The sequence below is a fragment of the Acipenser ruthenus genome, chromosome 16, assembly GCF_902713425.1.
Source record: "Acipenser ruthenus chromosome 16, fAciRut3.2 maternal haplotype, whole genome shotgun sequence".
Classification (NCBI taxonomy): Eukaryota; Metazoa; Chordata; class Actinopteri; order Acipenseriformes; family Acipenseridae; genus Acipenser; species Acipenser ruthenus.
In genome coordinates this window covers 16,577,300-16,601,119 of record NC_081204.1, presented here as the reverse complement: position 1 = coordinate 16,601,119, position 23,820 = coordinate 16,577,300, and the positions used below count along the sequence as shown (strand labels likewise).

The following is a 23,820-nucleotide window of genomic DNA, read 5'->3' as shown; positions in this document are numbered from 1 at the left end:
CTCTCCTCTGTCCTAATTCTCCTCGACCTCTCTGCTGCCTTTGACACTGTTGATCACTCTATTCTACTATCATCTCTTGCTGACCTGGGGATCTCTGGCACTGCTCTGGCCTGGTTCTCCTCCTACCTCTCCAACCGCACTTACCAGGTAACCTGGCGTGGAGCAACCTCCACACCTCACCCTCTCTTGACTGGAGTCCCCCAAGGGTCAGTCTTGGGTCCTCTCCTGTTCTCTCTCTACACCCGCTCCCTGGGCCCCCTCATCGCATCCTATGGTTTCTCATACCATTTCTATGCTGATGATGCTCAGATTTTCCTCTCCTTCCCCACCTCTGACTCCACCATCTCCTCCCGTATCTCTACCTGTCTGTCTGCTATTTCCTCCTCTCTAAATCTGACCTCCTTTTGATCTCTCTATCTCTGTTCCTCTGGAATCTACCACACTCTCTCCCCTCTTCCTCAGCTAAGAACCTTGGAGTCACCCTGGACCCCTGCCTCTCTTATTCCCAGCACATCTCCACTCTGGCACGCACTTGCCGATTCTTCCTGAGCAACATCCGAAGAATCCGACCCTTCCTCACCAACTATGCTACCCAGCTCCTGGTCCAGGCCCTGGTACTCTCCCGCCTAGACTACTGCAACTCCCTCCTGGCTGGCCTCCCTGCGTCCGCCACCCGTCCGCTCCAGCTCATCCAGAACTCTGCTGCTCGCCTGGTGTTCTCTCTACCTCGCTTCGCCCACGCTACTCCACTACTCCGCTCGCTCCACTGGCTCCCGATCACCGCTCGCATCCAGTTCAAGACTCTTGTACTAGCCTACAGATGCCTTGATCAGACTGCACCCAGCTACCTCCAGACCCTCATCTCTCCCTACACCCCCACTCGACCTCTCCGCTCCGCCTGCACTAGAAGACTGGCTCTACCTCCGCTACGCTCCCCTGCCTCCCGAGCCCGCTCCTTCTCCACCCTTGCTCCGCAGTGGTGGAACGACCTTCCTACAGATGTCAGGACTGCCCAGTCCCTGACCACATTCCGGCGCCTCCTTAAGACTCACCTCTTCAAACAGCACCTGTAGAACTCCTCTGTTGTATCCTGGGACACTATCACCCTTCATTTAAATATGCTTTATTTTGCTCTTATCTGCCCCCTATTTTACTGCATTTAATCCTGTACCTCAGAATATTGTAATCTGCCAAGTGTTTAATCTGTAGTATTTTGTACTTAATCATATCCTGATGTAACTATCACTATTTATCATATCCTGATGTAACTTTCACTACTATCTGCTGTATTATTGAATTGTGGTTTGTCACACTTGAGAATTATTGTATTTCTTGTTCTTATTGTATGACTTATATTGTAACACTTGAATGTATTTGTATTTGCTTGCGATTGTAAGTCGCCCTGGATAAGGGCGTCTGCTAAGAAATAAATAATAATAATAATAATAATCTTGTTGAATATGACATTATCACTGAAGTGGCGTTAGCAAAGAGGTGCGGGCAATGCTCGAACTTGGGGTGATTGAGCATTCCAGGAGCGAGTGGTGCAGTCTAATTGTGATAGTCCCCAAAAAGGACGACACCAACTGCTTCTGCATTGATTTCCGTAAGGTAAACGTTATTGCCAAGTTCAATGCCTACCCCATGCCTCGGCTCGACGAGCTTCTCGGCAGACTGGGAACAGTCAGGTTCATCTCGACTTTGTACCCGACGAAGCGATACTGGCAGATCCCCTTAACCAGCAGATCACGTGAGAACTGCATTTTCTACCCCTGACGGTCTGTTTCATTTCACAACCATGCCATTTGGACTACATGGTACGCCCACTACCTTTCAGAGACTAATGGACCAGGTCTTACGTCCACATCATGAGTATGCAGCAGCGTATATTGATGATGTGGTTATTTACAGCTCCACCTGGCGAGAGCATATGGCTAGGCTCACGGCCATCCTTTTGTCTCTAAGGATAGCCCGGCTGACAGCCAATTTGGGTAAATGTGTGTTTGCCAAAGTAGAAACGCTATATTTGGGATTTGTTATGGGGCATGGGCAGGTGAAACCCATCGCCACCAAAGCTTTGATGGACGTGACGATCCCGAAAACCAAGTCCCAGGTGAGGTCTCTCTTAGAGTTGGCCGGTTATTATCGTCGAATCATCCCCGAGTACGCCACAGTGGTCAACCCCCTAGTGAACCTCTCTAACAAATTCAATTGCACCAAATTCAATTTGATGGCCAGGAGAATGTCAGGGGGCATTTGAAAAAACTCTGCCAAGCCACTACCCTTATCACACCAGATTTTGATAAGGAATTCCTCCTCCACACCAATGCTTCGGATGTTGGTCTGGGGGCAGTCTTGTCCCAGCAGGTCGACGGAGTAGAACACCCTATCCTCTATATCAGTAAAAAAAAACGCTCCCTCGTGAGCGTAACTACTCCATCCATTAAATGGGCCTCTCAGAACTTACGCTGCTACCTCTTGGGACATTCATTCAATCTCGTCACTGACCACGCCCCACTCATATGGTTAAGCACAATGAAGGATAGGAATGCCCAGAATACTTGGTGGTATCTGGCGCTGCAACCCTTCATGTATTTGTGGGATATGTGACATGCTATACAAATGCATTGTGCTTTGTTCTTTTTTTTGCTATGTACTGTTTTGAGATACTTTTGTATAAAAAGTACGATATAAATACAATAACTAAAATAGTGTCTTTACTGGAGAAAATGCTGTTTGAAATGCTTGTTATTCTTCTCTATGCAGTCTGAGCTGGTGAGAATGCTGTTTGAAATGCTTGTTATTCTCCTTATTGTTTGAGCAGTCACAGCAGCTCAAACAACCTCTCATATTTCAGTTTCACACCCTTCATCCTCCCATGTACTCCTGCAGCACGGTCTCCAAATGCACACAGCAGTCCCATTCAGAGCTAGCATCAGGTGAGTATCCATCACTGTTCACTGTTGCATGGCAAGCCAGATGATCATTTAGAGAGATCTCAAATGACATGTTAAGACATCCTGAACTATTTCAAGAGAGTTACAGATTTCTTTAAAGCATTTGCAAATATCTAATTAGGGTCCTTTTGAAGATATCTAAAATGAATTGAAAGATCTTGAAATGTTTTTCAAATGTCTCTACTTCATTTGGAGATATTCTAAATTACTTCCTGTTCATTTTAAGATGTATCAATTGTATTTAAAAAATATATTTTAATGTTATATTAAGAGATCTTAAAATGTACTTAAAATGATTTTGAAATATCTCTTTATTTGAAGATCTTTAAATAATTTCAATAGTTTTTAACATGCATTTGATGTTTGGGTTTTGCAGGCTATTCAATTAAAGAAATGAAAAGAAAGTCAGCATTTGTAGCATTAGTATTGTCTCTTTTAAAGGGTCATGCTCATTGCCTTCACGAGACACACTTCAAACCAGGGACTTATTCCACTTTATTGTTTATTATACATCATTATTAAGACTTTCTTCACATCAGGCAAACAGGCTCATGTAAAAATGAAAACCATTTAATACAAATAAGATTCCGAAATGCACCACACCCAGGGAGCGGAACTCATCAGCAGTGCAACATTCAAGCGTCACAGAACAAACATGCCGGGAGCAATCTGTGGGTAAAACCCAACAGTGGGATGTTTAAACATACAGGTAGGAAGGGTATTATTCCAAAGATTATTGAGGGTTAAATGATTACCAGAAAGAGCTACTCCTTGTGCATCGTGTGTGTCGTGTGCACTGTCAACAACACCAGGGCAGGGGATTATTACAGAGCACAGGTTCCACTCGAGTAATAACTTCATCAGTACACTACCCTTGTGTGTGTGTCATGACTGGAGTCTGATCTCATGTCCAGTACACTACCCTTGTGTGTGTGTCATGACTGGAGTCTGATCTCATGTCCAGTACACTACCCTTGTGTGTGTGTCATGACTGGAGTCTGATCTCATGTCCAGTACACTACCCTTGTGTGTGTGTCATGACTGGAGTCTGATCTCATGTCCAGTACACTACCCTTGTGTGTGTGTCATGACTGGAGTCTGATCTCATGTCCAGTACACTACCCTTGTGTGTGTGTCATGACTGGAGTCTGATCTCATGTCCAGTACACTACCCTTGTGTGTGTGTCATGACTGGAGTCTGATCTCATGTCCAGTACACTACCCTTGTGTGTGTGTCATGACTGGAGTCTGATCTCATGTCCAGTACACTACCCTTGTGTGTGTGTCATGACTGGAGTCTGATCTCATGTCCAGTACACTACCCTTGTGTGTGTGTCATGACTGGAGTCTGATCTCATGTCCAGTACACTACCCTTGTGTGTGTGTCGTGATTGGAGTCTGATCTCATGTCCAGTACACTACCCTTGCTGAATCCTCAGATATCCTGGGCTTGAAACAAGAAGTGTTGTGAGAAGGGCAGGACACACTCTCATAACAAAAGCATGTCAACATCCCAGTGCAGTTTTTATACCAGTCGAAATATGAATACATAGTGATATAGTGGAGATGAGTTTAGAGAAACTATGAAAATCACAAAATAAACACACACACAGTCAAAAGGACATTTATCAGTAGTAAATAACAGAAAGAAATTCCAGTTTAGTTCATTTCTTTAGCTGGAATCAGCATCTAAGATTAAATTGTATTACAGCTTGGGTTCTTTTTTTTTCAGAAGCATTACAGAACAGCCAAATGCAACACATTTTCCTGATAACATATTTAATAACAAATCTTATCGTAGTTCAATTAAAATTAATATTAATCTCATCATTTTTTTTTTCATTTCCATCATGGAGTGCAATTCTTTTTTCTTGATTAGAATGAAGTTGCAGCGCTGTGTGTGTGGAAGCTGCAGAGAGAGTCAGGGGACAGTGACATGGAAGGGGGAGCCAGGGATGTGCTCCTCACCCCACTTCACTGCCAGGATGTAGTCGCCCTTCTCCTTGACCATGTAGCTGACCGAGTACTTCCGGTTCCCCATGTGCTTGACATACACCTCCTCACAGGGGGTCGTGGGGCCGTGAACCCCCACCAACAGCATGTTCTTACCTGAAAGCATTCAGGAAATACAGCCGTTACATTTCATACAATGCTCTGCGGCATTTCAGCCACTAGGAGCTGAGACAGTCATGTATGTGTTATGCAGCACCAGCAGAAAACCGACCAAACCATGTGAATATAATCCATGCAGCTATGCTGATCAATGTGTTATTAGAGCGCTGGTTTACAGCTGAATTAGACGCAGTGTGCCACAGCTCAGTTTAAATACAGCGCTTCTGGTTTATAAAGTTCTCTGCACTGTGCTGGACCTGCTGGACCAGCTGCCCCTGAGCTCACAGCATCTGTCCTTTCAAACTGCACAGACAGAAGGAACCACAGACCTTCTTTTTATGAGCGCTGTGTAAATGAAAGAATGGAGTTGCAGGGTCTTGTTACCTCTGGAGGAGCTACACTTGGCAGACCTGTCCTTCAGCCCTGGTTGAGCAGCGCTGCGGTCTGGCTGTGTGCAGACATTCCCTCAGTAACAATGCACTGACTCAAAGAACCAGGAATCAGGCCGTGCTGATTAGGATGAGACTGACCCGGGATCACGTGCTGTTTATCTGTATGATAAAAACGTGCCAGTGCAGGTTTCAAATCCAGGTTACTGTGGCAATGTCATGGTCATGGCGCCCACTTGCTCCATAATGCCATTCCACTAGGCAAAATAACATGTTCCCTTAACACTGCTGAGGAGCGCTGTATCATTAACCCTTCCGCTGCAGCGGCACTGGAAATTGTTCATATAAGAACGATGATGTAATGGTGACGCTAGACACCCATTTTAAGCCTTTTTAAACAACTGTTGGTTGCTTACCAAATGACTGACATCGCCAAAGGCTCCTACAGCCAATCAGAGATGGTTTTATATATTTTCAAAATGAAAGTAAAGTTAGACAGACAGAAAGCTAGACACGTGAGTTTTATTTTTTTTCTGTCTGGAGATTCGGCGATCACAAGTACAAGCTTACCAGAAATCATACTAAATCAAACAAAATGTTTATAAACCCAAAAATAAAATTAACTGTAGTGAAATATTCACAGGATAAACTTGGGATGACTCTCCAAACAAAATGCATTTCACTAAAGCCACAGGCCAATAGTGATACATTTTATAATGAGGTGCAGCATTTCAGTATCTTGGTTTGTGTCATGATTACTGTGTATACCATGATGTTAAAGCACAGTATTACCGGAGAGAAGACTAAATTGCTTTACATAACCAAGAATGCTTACCCAGACACGGTATTTACACAATTCTTTCTGATCCTACTTCCTGAGAGTTGCAGCTACCACTTATACTTTTAGCGTTTTAGGTAGATCACTAAATGACACTTTAAAGAAAAATGTTGAGTACATTTTAAAAGGTATTTTTTACATTCAAATGGTAATCATAGATTATATTTCAATCATACAGTGAAAACATTATTCTCTTGATACTCGTCAGATGCTCAGCTGTTTAGAAAGGTATAACACTGTATAATTTCGGTGGATGTTTGTCCTGATACACAAGCTGAAAGTCACGTTATGTCAGTCGTACCTCAAACAGGTTGAATGTTCACCGGAGCAGAAGGGTTAAGGATGAAAAGTTCCGACACACTCAATGTTTAAATGACACCCGTGTTACACGAGGAATGCACCCCCAGGCTGCTCGTGAAGCGTGTTCTATTCTGAAAATCACGCTACTGCACTGCGAGAATTCCCTGCACTGTGGAGCTCTCACCTGCTTTGCTGCAGTCCACAGTGAAGTTGCTCCTCTGCCCCATGTAGGCCTTGCTGAGCCCGGCCCCTGTGCACTGTACCACGCTGGCGTCAGAGAAGAGCTTGGGCAGGGCACCGTACACACTGGGGCTGCTGGACTTGCTCACAGAGTCCACTGTGATGGAAGAGGTTTCATTGGCATTGCTGATACTGACCAGACGAGGACCTGCAGGGAAGAGACATAAATAAAGGGCTTGTTATAGACAATTACTCATTTACAAGAGGATTCCGACAGGACTGCAGCTGAAGGGTGAGCGTGTGTTTCATAAGAACGTAAGAAAGTTTACAAACAACAGGAGGCCATTCAGTCCATCTTGCTCGTTTGGTTGTTAGTAGCTTATTGATCCCAGAATCTCATCAAGCAGCTTCTTGAAGGATCCCAGGGTGTCAGCTTCAACAACATTACTGGGGAGTTGGTTCCAGACCCTCACAATTCTCTGTGTAAAAAAGTGTCTCCTATTTTCTGTTCTGAATGCCCCTTTATCTAATCTCCATTTGTGACCCCTGGTCCTTGTTTCTTTTTTCAGGTCAAAGAAGTCCCCTGGCTCGACGTTGTCTATATCTTTTAGGATTTTGAATGTTTGAATCAGATCGCCGCGTAGTCTTCTTTGTTCAAGACTGAATAGATTCAATTCTTTTAGCCAGTCTGCATACAACATGCCTTTTAAACCCGGGATAATTCTGGTTGCTCTTCTTTCCACTCTTGTAACGAGGTGACCAGAACTGAACACAATATTTTAGGTGAGGTCTTACTAATGCATTGTAAAGTTTTAACATTACTTCCCTTGATTTAAATTCAACACTTCTCACAATATATCCGAGCATCTTGTTGGCCTTTTTTATAGCTTCCCCACATTGTCTAGATGAAGACATTTCTGAGTCAACATAAACTCATAGGTTTCTTAGATAGTGTCATCACAAGAGCTTCTCTAGATAAAGCCATCTGTACAGAGGGGTGGCTCTGCAGCATGGCTGAGGTCTGCTTCCGATTCACCTGCAATCTGTCTGCTAGTCTCACCTGTAACCTTGACCTTGAAGGGGCTGCCCACGATGTGGTTGTGTCCCCCGTACTTGATGCCGATCAGGTAGTTGCCCGGTGCCATGGGGGTGTACAGGACCTTGTAGCCTTCAGGGCTCTGCTGGCAGTCCATCTTCACCTTGGATGGGCCTTCGATCGTGACACACACGGCACCTGGGCCAGCTTTAGTGTTGTTAATGATGAACTCCGACTGAGTGCCTGCAGGACAGAGGGAAGGGAGTGAGGGAGAGGATTACACTGGACTGCAGTGTTCACAATAGCAATTTATAGTCTGCGCTGCACTTGTGCACTACCTAAAGGTGTATGGTTTAAAAATAGTTGTTACATTTGGCAGAAGACTCTTCCAAGAAGTGTAACAGGCAGTGTTGTTTGTCGCATTTGATCGTAGATGTTAAAAGCTATATAACTGCTTGTGTAAAGCAGCCTGTTGCTTCAGTGCACTGGTTCAGACTTGCTCAGGGACAACATGTCCCCGGGTAGCCCCAGCCTCCACTCTTTACACTGGCAGTGTCAGGGACAGCATGTCCCCGGGTAGCCCCAGCCTCCACTCTTTACACTGGCAGTGTCAGGGACAGCATGTCCCCGGGTAGCCCCAGCCTCCACTCTTTACACTGGCAGTGTCAGGGACAGCATGTCCCCGGGTAGCCCCAGCCTCCACTCTTTACACTGGCAGTGTCAGGGACAGCATGTCCCCGGGTAGCCCCAGCCTCCTCCCTTTACACTGGCAGTGTCAGGGACAGCATGTCCCCGGGTAGCCCCAGCCTCCACTCTTTACACTGGCAGTGTCAGGTGAGAATGCTTCATTACAGTCTGAAGGGCTGAAAACATGCAGTCCTGGGTTTCTTCCATTATTTAGGTATATTACTGCAATGATCTTGAGTCCCTGGTGGATCCGTTTGGAACTCATACAGTTATTAGGGAGTGTGTGTGTGTGCAGACCCTCACCTGTGATCCCCCGCTCCAGGCCGACCCCGTACGCAGTGACGAGCCCCACGTCTCCCGCCTGGCTGGGCTCCCCCACTCGCACCTGGAAGGGGCTGCCGGGGATGTGTCCCCCGTTGAAGCGCACGTCGATGGAGTGCACGCCGTTCTCACGTGGGATGAAGCGGATCGCATACTTATCTAGAACACAAAACAGCAACACTGCCATTAGACCTGATGTGAACGCCTTGAATTACTTTAATAATAACTTTGTTTGCAAAAAAATTCTGTATAATTAATGGTAAATGTACCTCTGTTTGACACCCATCAGATTGCAATTGATTGCACCTGTACCAAAATCTGACAGCTTACCACTTTCAATGTGACAACGTATTGCTTTCTGACATTCCACGGGTCAGGTTTTGGTATGCGTAGCACATTCTGACACTACACCAGAACTCCTACACCGGGTGCTAAAAACCAATACGTTATTTGTGGTTTATAAAATGTTCATTTTTCTTAAGAATAAAATGGGCTTTTGACTTGATTGTTGGTGAAACTATTCAAAATACTATTTTCTTGAAGTCTACCAAGTTATATCTCATGATTTTTAATATGTTCAAAGTTATTTAAACTTTTTAAAACTGTTATATTCCCCAACGGTTTCTGTTTATCCTGCAAAATATATTTTTGGGGAACATTTGTAGCATTAGGGTCAGGGTTGTGAATATGAATTAATGTATTGGTTTACTGGAGTCTAAATGTTGAAATTCCCCTTTTCCAGGTCAGTTTGAAAGCTATGTATGTACAGTGCCTTGCGAAAGTATTCGGCCCCCTTGAACTTTGCGACCTTTTGCCACATTTCAGGCTTCAAACATAAAGATATGAAACTGTAATTTTCTGTGAAGAATCAACAACAAGTGGGACACAATCATGAAGTGGAACGAAATTTATTGGATATTTCAAACTTTTTTAACAAATAAAAAACTGAAAAATTGGGCGTGCAAAATTATTCAGCCCCTTTACTTTCAGTGCAGCAAACTCTCTCCAGAAGTTCAGTGAGGATCTCTGAATGATCCAATGTTGACCTAAATGACTAATGATGATAAATAGAATCCACCTGTGTGTAATCAAGTCTCCGTATAAATGCACCTGCACTGTGATAGTCTCAGAGGTCCGTTTAAAGCACAGAGAGCATCATGAAGAACAAGGAACACACCAGGCAGGTCCAAGATACTGTTGTGGAGAAGTTTAAAGCCGGATTTGGATACAAAAAGATTTCCCCAGCTTTAAACATCCCAAGGAGCACTGTGCAAGCGATAATATTGAAATGGAAGGAGTATCAGACCACTGCAAATCTACCAAGACCTGGCCGTCCCTCTAAACTTTCAGCTCATACAAGGAGAAGACTGATCAGAGATGCAGCCAAGAGGCCCATGATCACTCTGGATGAACTGCAGAGATCTACAGCTGAGGTGGGAGACTCTGTCCATAGGACAACAATCAGTCGTATACTGCACAAATCTGGCCTTTATGGAAGAGTGGCAAGAAGAAAGCCATTTCTTAAAGATATCCATAAAAAGTGTCGTTTACAGTTTGCCACAAGCCACCTGGGAGACACACCAAACATGTGGAAGAAGGTGCTCTGGTCAGATGAAACCAAAATTGAACTTTTTGGCAACAATGCAAAACGTTATGTTTGGCGTAAAAGCAACACAGCTCATCACCCTGAACACACCATCCCCACTGTCAAACATGGTGGTGGCAGCATCATGGTTTGGGCCTGCTTTTCTTCAGCAGGGACAGGGAAGATGGTTAAAATTGATGGGAAGATGGATGGAGCCAAATACAGGACCATTCTGGAAGAAAACCTGATGGAGTCTGCAAAAGACCTGAGACTGGGACGGATATTTGTCTTCCAACAAGACAATGATCCAAAACATAAAGCAAAATCTACAATGGAATGGTTCACAAATAAACATATCCAGGTGTTAGAATGGCCAAGTCAAAGTCCAGACCTGAATCCAATCGAGAATCTGTGGAAAGAACTGAAAACTGCTGTTCACAAATGCTCTCCATCCAACCTCACTGAGCTCGAGCTGTTTTGCAAGGAGGAATGGGCAAAAATTTCAGTCTCTCGATGTGCAAAACTGATAGAGACATACCCCAAGCGACTTACAGCTGTAATCGCAGCAAAAGGTGGCGCTACAAAGTATTAACTTAAGGGGGCTGAATAATTTTGCACGCCCAATTTTTCAGTTTTTTATTTGTTAAAAAAGTTTGAAATATCCAATAAATTTCGTTCCACTTCATGATTGTGTCCCACTTGTTGTTGATTCTTCACAAAAAATTACAGTTTCATATCTTTATGTTTGAAGCCTGAAATGTGGCAAAAGGTCACAAAGTTCAAGGGGGCCGAATACTTTCGCAAGGCACTGTATGTATGTATGTATGTATGTATGTATGTGTGTGTGTATGTATTTATTTACAGGTATTTGAACATGAACGGAAGATTATATACATGTATACACTATATTATGTATAGGTAACTGAATGTATAGGTTACAGGCAGCCATGCATTATGAGAAAACAGCAACATTTCTCATAACGTACGGTTCATAATATATTATTTTTTACATTACCTGTCATGTAAAAATATTGTAAAATATGGCATCATGTACGGCATCCATAAATATGGACATAGGATGGCGCTGTGACCAGAACGGAACACAGTGTTCTAGGTGAGGTCTTACTAATGCATTGTAAAGTTTTAACATTACTTCCCTTGATTAGAACACTTTTCACTATATATTACATCTTAATGCGGGACTTCCTTTTAACACAGATTATCATTGGCAATGCAAACAGGTCTGGGGTATTTGCAAATATGACAATGGGACAGTTTGTGAATGCTTGCTGAGTTGATGACCATTTCATCATCTCAGTAACTCAACACAAGACTGCTTATAACCCAGGGCCCTGCCAAGGGTATTCCTAATCACGCTCTCTTCAGCTGGTTATCAATCTTTGTCAAAGAAGAAGTCACAGGTTACCAAGGAAAAAGATGATCAAACAAGCCAAGCCCTGTGTTTTTAACATGGAAGACATCACATGTACACTTGTCAGAAAAACTGCAGTTTCATCCATACACCAAAAGCACCCCAACATGAAAGCAAACTTGGCAGATTTAATGTGTCACAGAGTTGAAACTGCCAGTAAGTGCTACAGGGTGGTGGAGAGGGAGCACACATCAGTGCAAAGCAGTTGTCAGAAGTCATGAGAGGTGAGAAAGCCAAGCTAGCCAAGTCATTTGACATCCTGGATTCAGGCCAGCCATCCACATCCCAGGACAAACAGGAGGCGACGCCAGCTCAGTCACCTGGGAAGTTTATTTGGACTGATCAGCTGCTACAAACTGTCCACTCTGTGTTTGAAGAAGAGATAAAGTCCCAGACGATCAGTCTTGATGTGGTAAGAAGAAAGATCAAGACTAGTGAATAGTGACTAGGAGAATGGCGGTACTCTTCTAAAGACAGACAGGAAGGTGGAGAGAGGAGGGTGCTTCCAGTTGCCAGAGAATCTGAGACACTCAATGACGTGTCAGCAGGTTATTAGATGAAGAGAGCGGTTTCAGATACAGTTCCACCATCCAGCAGAAGCAGTACTGTTAAAAGACTCTTCAGCTAGTCAATCTTCTTTCATAAGTGAGATGTGCAAGAACACCATTTCTTCTGGACCCATTTCACAAGATTGCACCAAGAAAGCTCTAGACTGCAGTCCTGATGGTATGGAAACTTTGAAATGATTCAACATCAACCACATTTTAACAAGACTGAAGTATGAACATCAGACTACAGCTTAAGAAATCATTTCTTAAAAGCATTTTTTCTCATTGATATAAAACCATCTATGTAATTTTTTCAGTTATTTTGAATTGAGAGATACATATTTTTTCTTTGCATTGAGTTTGTGTTTAATATTACCTTGCATTTAAAAATGTTAGGTTACAAAAACCAAGAGCAGCCTCTATAATAAATGCCATTAAACTAATTCTGTGGAATCTTCACTGTAAATCATGTTGCTGTGTTGTGTTTAATAAATATGGGTAAATGTTTAAAGGGCTTTGTTCAGTCATTTGTTTTCCAGGAACAACGTTCTCCTTGTCTCATGCCTGTAGTCCCTTTTCTAGATGTGTTCAGGCTGCTATTATGTGTATCATGTTTTTTTTTGTAGATGAAACACAACCCAAGACAGTAAGTATGTATATCAGGCCACATGGACCCTGCTACCAACTCTGGATGAAGATGTTTATACATTGTGTTGATTAAGCACTAATTTCAAGATATCATGTTCATTCAAAACCAAACATTGAGAAGTGAAGGTGCATCTTAGATCATGTTACAAACCAAGAACCTCCCATTAGACCTAATTCTGGTGTAAAATCTGGAGATTAAACAAAAACTAAATCATGACTGGAGTATATGTCATCTTAATTTTGGTTACACACATTGAGGGAAAAAAAAAGATTAATAAAAAAAAAAAAAATAGAAAACTCCTTGCAAATAACATTAAAAACATTGGTGCAAAAGTCCCCTATGTGTTACAAATGATCCCTACTGCATGTTACCAATGTTCCCCTTGCATCTACCTCTCTCTCTCTCATATATATATATATATATATATATATATATATATATTGAAATGTGAGTGTGTTGCTCCGAGGTCCTTTCCAAATGGCCCCATCTCCAATATTTTGCTTACGTGTTCAGTGTTTTATATATATATATATATATATATATATATATATATATATATATATATAGAGAGAGAGAGAGAGAGAGAGAGAGAGAGAGAGAGAGAGAGAGAGAGAGAGAGAGAGAGAGAGAGAGAGAGAGAGAGAGAGAGAGAGAGAGAGAGAGAGAGAGAGAGAGAGAGAGAGAGAGAGAGAGAGAGAGAGAGAGAGAGAGAGAGAGAGAGAGAGACAGAGGGAGAGATGCAAGGGGAACATTGGTAACATGCAGTAGGGATCATTGAGAGAATGAGAATGATAGATGTGCTTCAGCGAGTTACATGTAAATCATCCCATCGAGGGTTTCTGTGACGTCATAAACTACGAGACTGTCAGTGGGTTTGTTATAAGAAGTTAGACACACACATATGTATAGATCTCAAGATTAAAAACCCTAAAACCAATTCTTGCAAATAGTTTATGGATTTGAAACAAGGTTTTAGAGGGACAATATATAAAATAGATTGACTTTAATATTTGGGACAAGCAAATAGCTTTGTATCAAGCATTGCTGTTTCCTTATTGATATAATAAACACATGCACTGAATTGATCTCGACTGGCAGTGCAGTGCTACTGCAGCTACCCCATACACTGCAGTCACTGCAACCCCTTTCCAGTGCCATCACTTCTCTCTCCCTTACCCGTCTCCAGCTCAGACACTGCGCACTCCTCCAGGGCTCCCGAGGGGCTGTGCACCTTGGCGTCGATCAGGCCCTTCGCACCGTTCAGCCTGACCGCAAAGGATGCTGGATGGTTCAATTTCAGCCCCGATTCCTGAGGAGTGAACAGCCACAGTTTAGCACACCCGTCCCCATCTTCATGTAGAACCCCAAACAGACAAGCGTAGTTATAACTCTGTTTAAAACTGGAGCGCAATCTCTTAATGAAGTGCCTGCTTAATAAATACCTTGCAATCCCTGAGCAGATAAGCGTCCGTCTTTAGCAATCAGCAGAACAATAAACACGACATCCCACAAGTGCACCCCAAATATTATCATTTGGCTCTAAATGCAGAATCATGGGGGGAGGGGAGGGAGGGAGGATATTGTGTTCTTCAATGTATCTCAAAATACCAAGCCTGGAATTGCTTGAATATATATACCCAGCCACAGCAGCACAGGTATTTCCAGCAATACACAATCACAAACTCTGAATGGTAAATTATTATTATTATTATCATTATTATTATTATATATTTTAATGATGAAGGGCCCTATTAGCAAGGCAAAAGGCACATTTCCTGAAATGAATAAAGCAGCTGTAACTACAGGTAAATAATACTTGCGATGCATGTTCTTAGCTGCACGTTGTGTATGGTAGGGAGTCCTGTTATTTTTTTTTCCCTAACCCTTATTTGCATTAGTTATAATAATAAAGGTGTGTAATCCAGAGCATTTTGAGCACATGCTCTCTTTACCTGACATCAGCTGCCAGATAGAGCCTAAAGCGGGAGACTACAGGGCAGGAGGAGGGACACAAACACCCCACAGGAGCCAAGGCATTAGCACACACCCCTGGACTTGATGCACTAAATATTCTCACACATTTCCCTTTAACACAATTGTGATTGTTGCCATTTTGTTAGCCTGGTTCAATGATGAACTTTCATGCCCTGCAGCCTGTTCTACAGAGGAGTTCAGCTCTAATGACTGTTTAGTATTTTGCCGGTTGTGGAACTCTGCTCTGCTCCGAGGCAATGCCTTTGACTGGTAGCTGAGGCCTGCCTTGCTGCCAGCGCTATGGAACTCTGCTCTGCTCTGAGGCAATGCCTTTGACTGGTAGCTGAGGCCTGCCTTGCTGCCAGCGCTGTGGAACTCTGCTCTGCTCCGAGGCAATGCCTTTGACTGGTAGCTGAGGCCTGCTCTGCTGCCAGCGCTGTGGAACTCTGCTCTGCTCCGAGGCAATGCCTTTGACTGGTAGCTGAGGCCTGCCTTGCTGCCAGCGCTGTGGAACTCTGCTCTGCTCTGAGGCAATGCCTTTGACTGGTAGCTGAGGCCTGCCTTGCTGCCAGCGCTGTGGAACTCTGCTCTGCTCTGAGGCAATGCCTTTGACTGGTAGCTGAGGCCTGCCTTGCTGCCAGCGCTGTGGAACTCTGCTCTGCTCCGAGGCAATGCCTTTGACTGGTAGCTGAGGCCTGCCTTGCTGCCAGTGCTGTGGAACTCTGCTCTGCTCTGAGGCAATGCCTTTGACTGGTAGCTGAGGCCTGCCTTGCTGCCAGCGCTGTGGAACTCTGCTCTGCTCCGAGGCAATGCCTTTGACTGGTAGCTGAGGCCTGCTCTGCTGCCAGCGCTGTGGAACTCTGCTCTGCTCCGAGGCAATGCCTTTGACTGGTAGCTGAGGCCTGCCTTGCTGCCAGCGCTGTGGAACTCTGCTCTGCTCTGAGGCAATGCCTTTGACTGGTAGCTGAGGCCTGCCTTGCTGCCAGCGCTGTGGAACTCTGCTCTGCTCCGAGGCAATGCCTTTGACTGGTAGCTGAGGCCTGCCTTGCTGCCAGCGCTGTGGAACTCTGCTCTGCTCTGAGGCAATGCCTTTGACTGGTAGCTGAGGTCGGCTCTGCTGCCAGCGCTGTGGAACTCTGCTCTGCTCTGAGGCAATGCCTTTGACTGGTAGCTGAGGCCTGCTCTGCTGCCAGCGCTGTGGAACTCTGCTCTGCTCCGAGGCAATGCCTTTGACTGGTAGCTGAGGCCTGCTCTGCTGCAAGCGCTGTGGAACTCTGCTCTGCTCCGAGGCAATGCCTTTGACTGGTAGCTGAGGCCGGCTCTGCTGCCAACGCTGTGGTGGCTCTGCGGATGTTTCTTCATGCCTCACCTGAAGACTGGTAACAGTGAGTCTGCTGGCATCGTCCGTGGGGGCAGATACTGGCACCAGGAACGGGCTGCCCAGAATGTGCTCCTCGTTGAACTTGATGGACACTTCATAACCACCTGGGGGCGACATAGAGACCGATCAGCTCCTCCACACACAGCTAGAACCTGAGCTCAATAATACAGTCGGACAGGCAGCATCCCTACACTGTGCCTTCTGTTAAACATGCATTCCCACACTGAGCAATCTGACAAGCATCCCTACACTGAGCCATCTGACAAGCATCCCTACACTGAGCCATCTGACAAGCATCCCTACACTGAGCCATCTGACAAGCATCCCTACACTGAGACATCTGACAAGCATCCCTACACTGAGACATCTGTAAAACACTCAGAGCTGAATTTAGAAATACTGAAGGAAACTCAATGAGTTCAATCATAAACATTTCAACTAGGTCTTTCTCAATGTCTATAACTTACTTTGTTTCTTTAGTAGTTTTACCTACCTACAGTACCTGCCTATCAACCTATACTTTTCTGATCCTTTCAATAATTTGAGCTAAATGATGTTCTCCATCACTATAGCAATCCTCTCTCTATCTATAGGACTCTGAAGGGTGACACAGTATTCCTGCTTGTAATAATTCACACTCTACCCCTATAGACCCTATACCATAATAATTTTATACTACGTCCTCTCAGGTCAAGTTGACAATACATAATGATCAGCTTTTGCTATATATTGATTTATTTACATTGTGTTTAATAGAAAGCGATGAAAAGCCACTTGGTGAGCTCCCTACAGGATGGATGGAAGTGCACAATAAGAACACAAGCAAACCAGGACAACTCCTTCTAACGAGGCAGCAAAGCAATGAAGAGGAACATAAACCCATTTCCAACACTATCCCTTTTAAACACACACAGACTGTGCGTCTCAGTATGTGTGTGCGTCCTAGTGTGTGTATATCTCAGCGTGCGTCTCAGCGCGCGTCTCAGTGTGTGTCTCAGCGTTGGTCTGTGCCTCAGCTTGCGTGTGTATCTCAGCATGTGTCTCAGTGTGTGTGTGTGTGTGTGTCTCAGCATGTGTCTCAGTGTGTGTGTGTGTGTCTCAGTGTGCGTGTGTCTCAGCATGTGTCTCAGTGTGCGTGTGTGTGTCTCAGCATGTGTCTCAGTGTGCGTGTGTATCTCAGCATGTGTCTCAGTGTGTGTATCTCAGCATGTGTCTCAGTGTGCGTGTGTATCTCAGCATGTGGGAGGCTTACCCGGCTCCTGAGCGATGTATGACACCCCACAGGACCCGTCCTTCCGATCCTCAAATGAGATCTCTGCTCGACTCGGACCCTCCACAGCAATCGAGAGACCCCCAGCCCCCGCTTCCCGCGTCCAGATACTGAACTCCGCTACAGAGAGACACAAGCACACAGAGACTGAACTGAACTGCAGAGACACAAGCACACAGAGACTGAACTGAACTGCAGAGACACAAGCACACAGAGACTGAACTGAACTGCAGAGACACAAGCACACAGAGACTGAACTTGAAGAGACACAGAAGCACACAGAGACTGAATTGGACTGCAGAGACACACAAGCACAGAGACTGAACTGCAGAGACACACAAGCACACAGAGACTGAACTGCAGAGACACACAAGCACACAGAGACTGAACTGCAGAGATACACAAGCACACAGAGACTGAACTGAACTGCAGAGACACACAAGCACAGAGACTGAACTGCAGAGACACACAAGCAGACAGAGACTGGACTGAACTGCAGAGACACACAAGCACAGAGACTGAACTGCAGAGACACACAAGTACACAGAGACTGAACTGCAGAGACACACAAGCACACAGAGACTGAACTGCAGAGACACACAAGCACACAGAGACTGGACTAAACTGCAGAGACACACAAGCACAGAGACTGAACTGCAGAGACACACAAGCACACAGAGACTGAACTGCAGAGACACACAAGCACAGAGACTGAACTGCAGAGATACACAAGCACACAGAGACTGAACTGAACTGCAGAGACACACAAGCACAGAGACTGAACTGCAGAGACACACAAGCACACAGAGACTGGACTGAACTGCAGAGACACACAAGCACACAGAGACTGAACTGCAGAGATACACAAGCACACAGAGACTGAACTGAACTGCAGAGACACACAAGCACAGAGACTGAACTGCAGAGACACACAAGCACACAGAGACTGGACTGAACTGCAGAGACACACAAGCACACAGAGACTGAACTGCAGAGACACACAAGCACACAGAGACTGGACTGAACTGCAGAGACACACAAGCACACAGAGACTGAACTGCAGAGACACACAAGCACACAGAGACTGGACTGAACTGCAGAGACACAAGCAGACTGAGACTGAATCATCTCATTTATAAAGGTGTCCAGCAGTGATCAAGAGGTAGCAAGGCTCATTACATTACTTCCAACAATGGAAGGTCATTCCAAGATAAGGCTGCCCTGTGTCTGAATGGAAGAGAGTCCAGTCTAATTTTCAGTTTAGACAAATAAACCTCTGGTAGATTCTCCTACCTGGTATCCCTGTCTCTGCTTTTTCCAGGCCGGGGCCCCCAGCCCGCACCTTGTGGGCCCCTCCATCGCCCAGGGGCCCCACGGTGAACTGGAAGGGGCTGCCTGGGACATGCTGGCCGTGGTAGCGTACGCTCACTGTGTGCACGCCCATCTCCTGGGGCACGAAGCGCACGCAGTAAGTGTTGTTGCCAGCCGCGATGATCTCTGCATCCTCCTCGAGTCCGGAGGGGCTGATGACCTGAGCTGACATATCCTGACTGTCGATCTCTGAGCAGGGAAACACATGCAGAGTGTGAGGAGCAGAGACAAGTGCTGATCTGAGCTGACATATCCTGACTGTCGATCTCTGAGCAGGGAAACACATGCAGAGTGTGAGGAGCAGAGACAAGTGCTGACCTGAGCTGACATATCCTGACTGTCGATCTCTGAGCAGGGAAACACATGCAGAGTGTGAGGAGCAGAGACAAGTGCTGACCTGAGCTGACATATCCTGACTGTCGATCTCTGAGCAGGGAAACACATGCAGAGTGTGAGGAGCAGAGACAAGTGCTGACCTGAGCTGACATATCCTGACTGTCCATCTCTGAGCAGGGAAACACATGCTGAGACAAGCGAGGCAGTTCTTCCAGCAACAGCGTGGGAGAGACATTGTGTGAAGTGCGTGGTTTTAAAAGTGCAGAGCAGTTAGAAGCATTTTGAAAGCAGACTGACAGCTGCAGAAACTAAACTTAAACTTACAATAAAAAAAATAATAATAATTACTTCAAGCCAGTAATCTGTGACACCTGCATGATGTGGGAAATCCGAGAAAACCAAGTGTGTGTAAAGTGCCGCATGATCCAGGACTTGCTTAAACTAGTAAGTATGCTAGAAATGGAGCTGCAGGAAATGAGACAGCAACCGGAGCTTGAGGAGCTGACACACCCACAATTCTTGGAAGTCTGCACCCCTAGCAGACTGAAAGCCATCAGGGAGTCGAAACAGCTGGGTTCAGATAGGCAGAAGCACCAGAAATCCAGACATCCAACAAATGTGAGCCACTTCAAAATTTAAATGATCAAAACCAACATCAAAAGAACGAAAGGAACAACATACAGGACCCTATAAACAGTGCTGGCCAGGCAGCAAAAAGAAGGGAGGTCATGATTGTTGGGGACTCCATGTTGAGAAACACAGCAAGTTCAGTTCGCAGTTTGGACCCCCTTACTACAACAGTGTGCTGCCTTCCAGAAGCCTCTGTCATGCACATCACTGAGAACGTGGACAAGCTCCTAGAACGAACAGGAGACGACCCGGTACTAGTCATCCACATCGGTACAAACAATATTGGAAGAGACAGGCCAAGATCCCTGCAAAACAAATTCAGCTAGGAAGGAAATTAAAAGACAAGACCAAAACTGTGGTATTTTCTGGGATACTGCCGACACCTTGTAAAGGACCATATGGACAGCTGGAAATACAAAATCAAAATGCATGGCTGAAATCGTGGTGCACACAGGAAGGCTTTACCTTTCTTGAACATTGGAGCACATTCTAGAACAAGGACTATCTATATAAGCGGGGTGGACTGCACTTAAACAAAAAGGGAACCAATCTACTCAGAGAAAGGATCCTTCGGGAGGTCCAAAAGCATTTAAACTAGAAAGGGAGGGGGGAGAAATCAACAAAAAAACAGAAGGGAGACCACATCAAAACAAGGGCAACAACTCAGGTAAGACAGCCATTAAATGTATTTATCTAAATGCTAGAAGTCTCAGAAACAAAATGCTAGAACTTGAAGCTACTGCACTAACAAGTAACTACGATGTGACAGGTGTTACAGAAACTTGGCTGTCTGAGAGTGATGGAGACGAATATAATATTAGTGGGTACACACTGTATAGGAAAGACAGGCAGAGCAAAAGAGGCAGAGGGGTAGTGCTATACATCAAAAATAGTCTTGAAGCCCAGGTGTTAAATCTGGAAGAAAAAAACAACGCAGAATCAATATGGGTCAGAAAAATGGACAAAAATTCAAAGGGCATAATAGGGGCATCCTATAGACCGTCAAATTCAGATGCCGAGCAAAATAATCTGTTATATAATGACATTAGAAATGCGTGCAGCAAAGGAGAAGCCATATTTATGGGTGGGGAGCACGACAGACAAAATTGAAAATGGTGGATATGACAAATGACTTCTTCCTAACACAATCTGTCAAGGCACCGACTAGAGGGGAGGCATGCCTTGATTTAGTCTTTTCAAATAACGAAGACAGAATAACTAAAACAGAGGTCAGAGAGCCATTGGCAAACTCAGACCACAACATGGGCTCATTTGAAGTGATTTTTAAAACCCCAAAAGCAATAACTAAAGCTAAGGTTTACAATTTTAGGAAGGCAAACAATGAAGGACTGAAACAGAGACACAGAGACTAACAGAAGTAGATTGGCGTTAAAGAGAGAAAACATCCATGGAAAAAGGATGGCTGTTTTTTTTTAAATGTAGTACTAGAGGCGCAAAACAATTACATCCCAAAAGTAGACAAATCTAAAACAAAATTGCCAAAATGGTTTAATAGATCAATTAAAAAAAATATTCAGAGAAAAAATGCACTTTACAGAGCACTTAAAAGGGACCAAGAACAAAGTAAACAGAAAGAGTACTTGAAACTGCAAACACAAGTCAAAAAGGAAGTTAGAAAGGCAAAGAGAGAGATAGAAATGAGCGCTGCTAAGGGGGCCAAAACCAATTCCAAAAAGTTTTTCCAATATTATAACAGCAAGAGAACATTCAAAGAGGAGGTTAAATGTCTAAGAGATACAAATGGCAAGATCATGGATGAAGAGGAAAAAATAGCAAATATATTAAATGATTACTTTTCACAAGTTTTTACAAAGGAGGATACGGGGGCTCCCGAGTGGCGCATCCAGTAAAGGCGCTCCGCGCGGAGTGCAGGATGTGCCCTATAGCCTGGAGATCGCAGGTTCGAATCCAGGCTTATTCACAGCCGACCGTGACCGGGAGTTCCTAGGGGGCGGCGCACAATTGGCTGAGCGCTGCCCGGGTAGGGAGGGCTTAGGTCGGCAGGGGAATCCACGGCTCACCGTGCATCAGCGACCCTTGTGGCCGATAGGGCGCCTGTGGTTCTGCAGTGGAGCCGCCAGATCTGTGTTGTCCTCCCGCACTATAGGTGTGGTGGCATTGCTGTGGATCTGCAGTATGAAAAATGACGGCTTGGCAGGAGCAAGTTTCGGAGGACGCGTGTTCCAGCCGCCGTTTCCCGAGTCGGCGGGGGGGTTGCGAGCGGTGAGCCGAGGATACAGATAATAATTGGGCATACTAAATTGGGGAGAGAACTGGGGTAAAAAACTGGCGACTACTAAATTTATAAAAAAAAAACAAAAAAAAAGAAAAAAAACAAAGGAGGATACGGACAACATGCCCCACATGTCGACCTATTCCTATCCAGCTTTAAATAACTTTAGCAAAACAGAGACAGAATCAGTTCACTCTCTCCGGGTGAACTGCACACTGGCACTCAACCCTGTGAAGCGAGTCTCCGTGCCCCGGGTTTCATATGATCCTCATAATCCTTCCTGTGGGGATCCTGCTCTCTCCAGGTGAACTGCACACTGGCACACAACCCCGAACACAAACGTTTACCACAGTGTGGCGGAGTGTCCCGCCCCTATATAAATGTGCTCTATTTTATTATTATTTATCATCTTATTGTTTGTGGCGCAGATGCAAAGCCTCCGCTATTTGTTATTTTGTATTTTTGATTTATTAAAACCTCGTGAGGATGCGTGACTGATCAGCTACTGATTTAACTAGCTGACAGTCACGCATCCTTATTAAACTCGTGCAGACTGTGGCCGAGGGGTAACAGGATAATTAATTAACAGCTAGTTAACCCCTCGGCCAGAATATAAAAGCCTGCAGCTGTCTGCGCTCAAGGTGAGGGTGTTCGAGAGTGGAGAACGAGTGAGGAGTTAGGAGGTAAAATATAAACAACTGTTAAGCGTGCTGGTTTTTACACCAGCATGATACTTATTTGTTTATTTCTGTTTGTTTGGCCAACGCGCCTTTTTGTTTTGTAGTATTTTGTTTTGTTTAAACTGTTTGTTTTATTATTTAATAAAACACTGAGCGCCGTTGCGCTCCAGTTTTGCACCACCATTATTTGTTTTGGTTTTGTGTTCCTGGTCCGTGACGTCACCACACCTGCGCACGGCAACCACTCTGTCATACACAGTTATACTACGCAGTTATACTAGACATTTACTGTCCTTTCTGAAAGGGAACTGGCTGAGACCTCTACCAGAAGTGAGATCCCTGTCCAGCACAAAGAGTACACAGAGCTGTAACTGCTTTACTCTCGCAGAAAGTCAAAAACATAACTCCAGAAAACCAAAGCACAAACAGACAGCTCACACACAGTACAGTGCATGCTGGGTAATTGGAGAAGGAGCACATTCTGCCAACCTCAGCATCTGCATGCCAGGGCTAACACACACCCTCCAGCCCTGCACGCCGGCCGCTGGGCAGGACTGGGTCCTCCAGAGCAGCCTGGTCACACACAGGGGCAGGGAGGAGAGGCTGGGGAAGCCACCAGAGAGAGCAGGAGGGAGTGAGCCTCTCCTGAGCCACAGCCAGCTGGAACCAGGTCACTGAACACAGAGAGGAGAGGGGAGAGAGAGAGGAGAGAGAGGGCAGAGGGGAAAGGAGAGGAGAGAGAAGGGAGAGAAGAGAGAGAGGAGAGGGGAGAGGAGAGAGAGGGCAGAGGGGAGAGGAGAGGAGAGAGAGAGAGAGGAGGGGTGAGAGAGGAGAGGGGAGAGAGGGAGAGGGGAGAGAGAGAAAAGAGGAGAGAAAAGATAAAAGCCATC

General features: G+C 45.0%; 1 protein-coding gene across 6 annotated transcripts in view; it reads right to left on the bottom strand.

The window, feature by feature from the left end:
* Positions 1-3,439: 3,439 nt before the first annotated feature.
* LOC117411756 (filamin-B) overlaps positions 3,440-23,820 on the bottom strand; it is a 142,023-nt gene continuing 121,642 nt past the window's right edge. For 3 of the 6 annotated variants that reach the window (XM_058988931.1, XM_058988932.1, XM_058988935.1), the window contains 9 exons: positions 19,349-19,456; positions 18,953-19,219; positions 17,642-17,779; positions 16,378-16,493; positions 14,211-14,343; positions 8,803-8,979; positions 7,837-8,055; positions 6,781-6,984; positions 3,440-5,066 (listed from right to left, as the gene is read on the bottom strand). In XM_058988931.1, the coding sequence (XP_058844914.1) occupies positions 4,879-5,066; positions 6,781-6,984; positions 7,837-8,055; positions 8,803-8,979; positions 14,211-14,343; positions 16,378-16,493; positions 17,642-17,779; positions 18,953-19,219; positions 19,349-19,456 (1,550 nt within the window). In that variant the 3' untranslated portion in view covers positions 3,440-4,878. Of the gene's footprint in view, positions 5,067-6,780; positions 6,985-7,836; positions 8,056-8,802; positions 8,980-14,210; positions 14,344-16,377; positions 16,494-17,641; positions 17,780-18,952; positions 19,220-19,348; positions 19,457-23,419; positions 23,605-23,820 lie in introns of those variants that run through there. The other 3 variants (XM_058988933.1, XM_058988934.1, XM_058988936.1) reach the window with 2 other exon arrangements.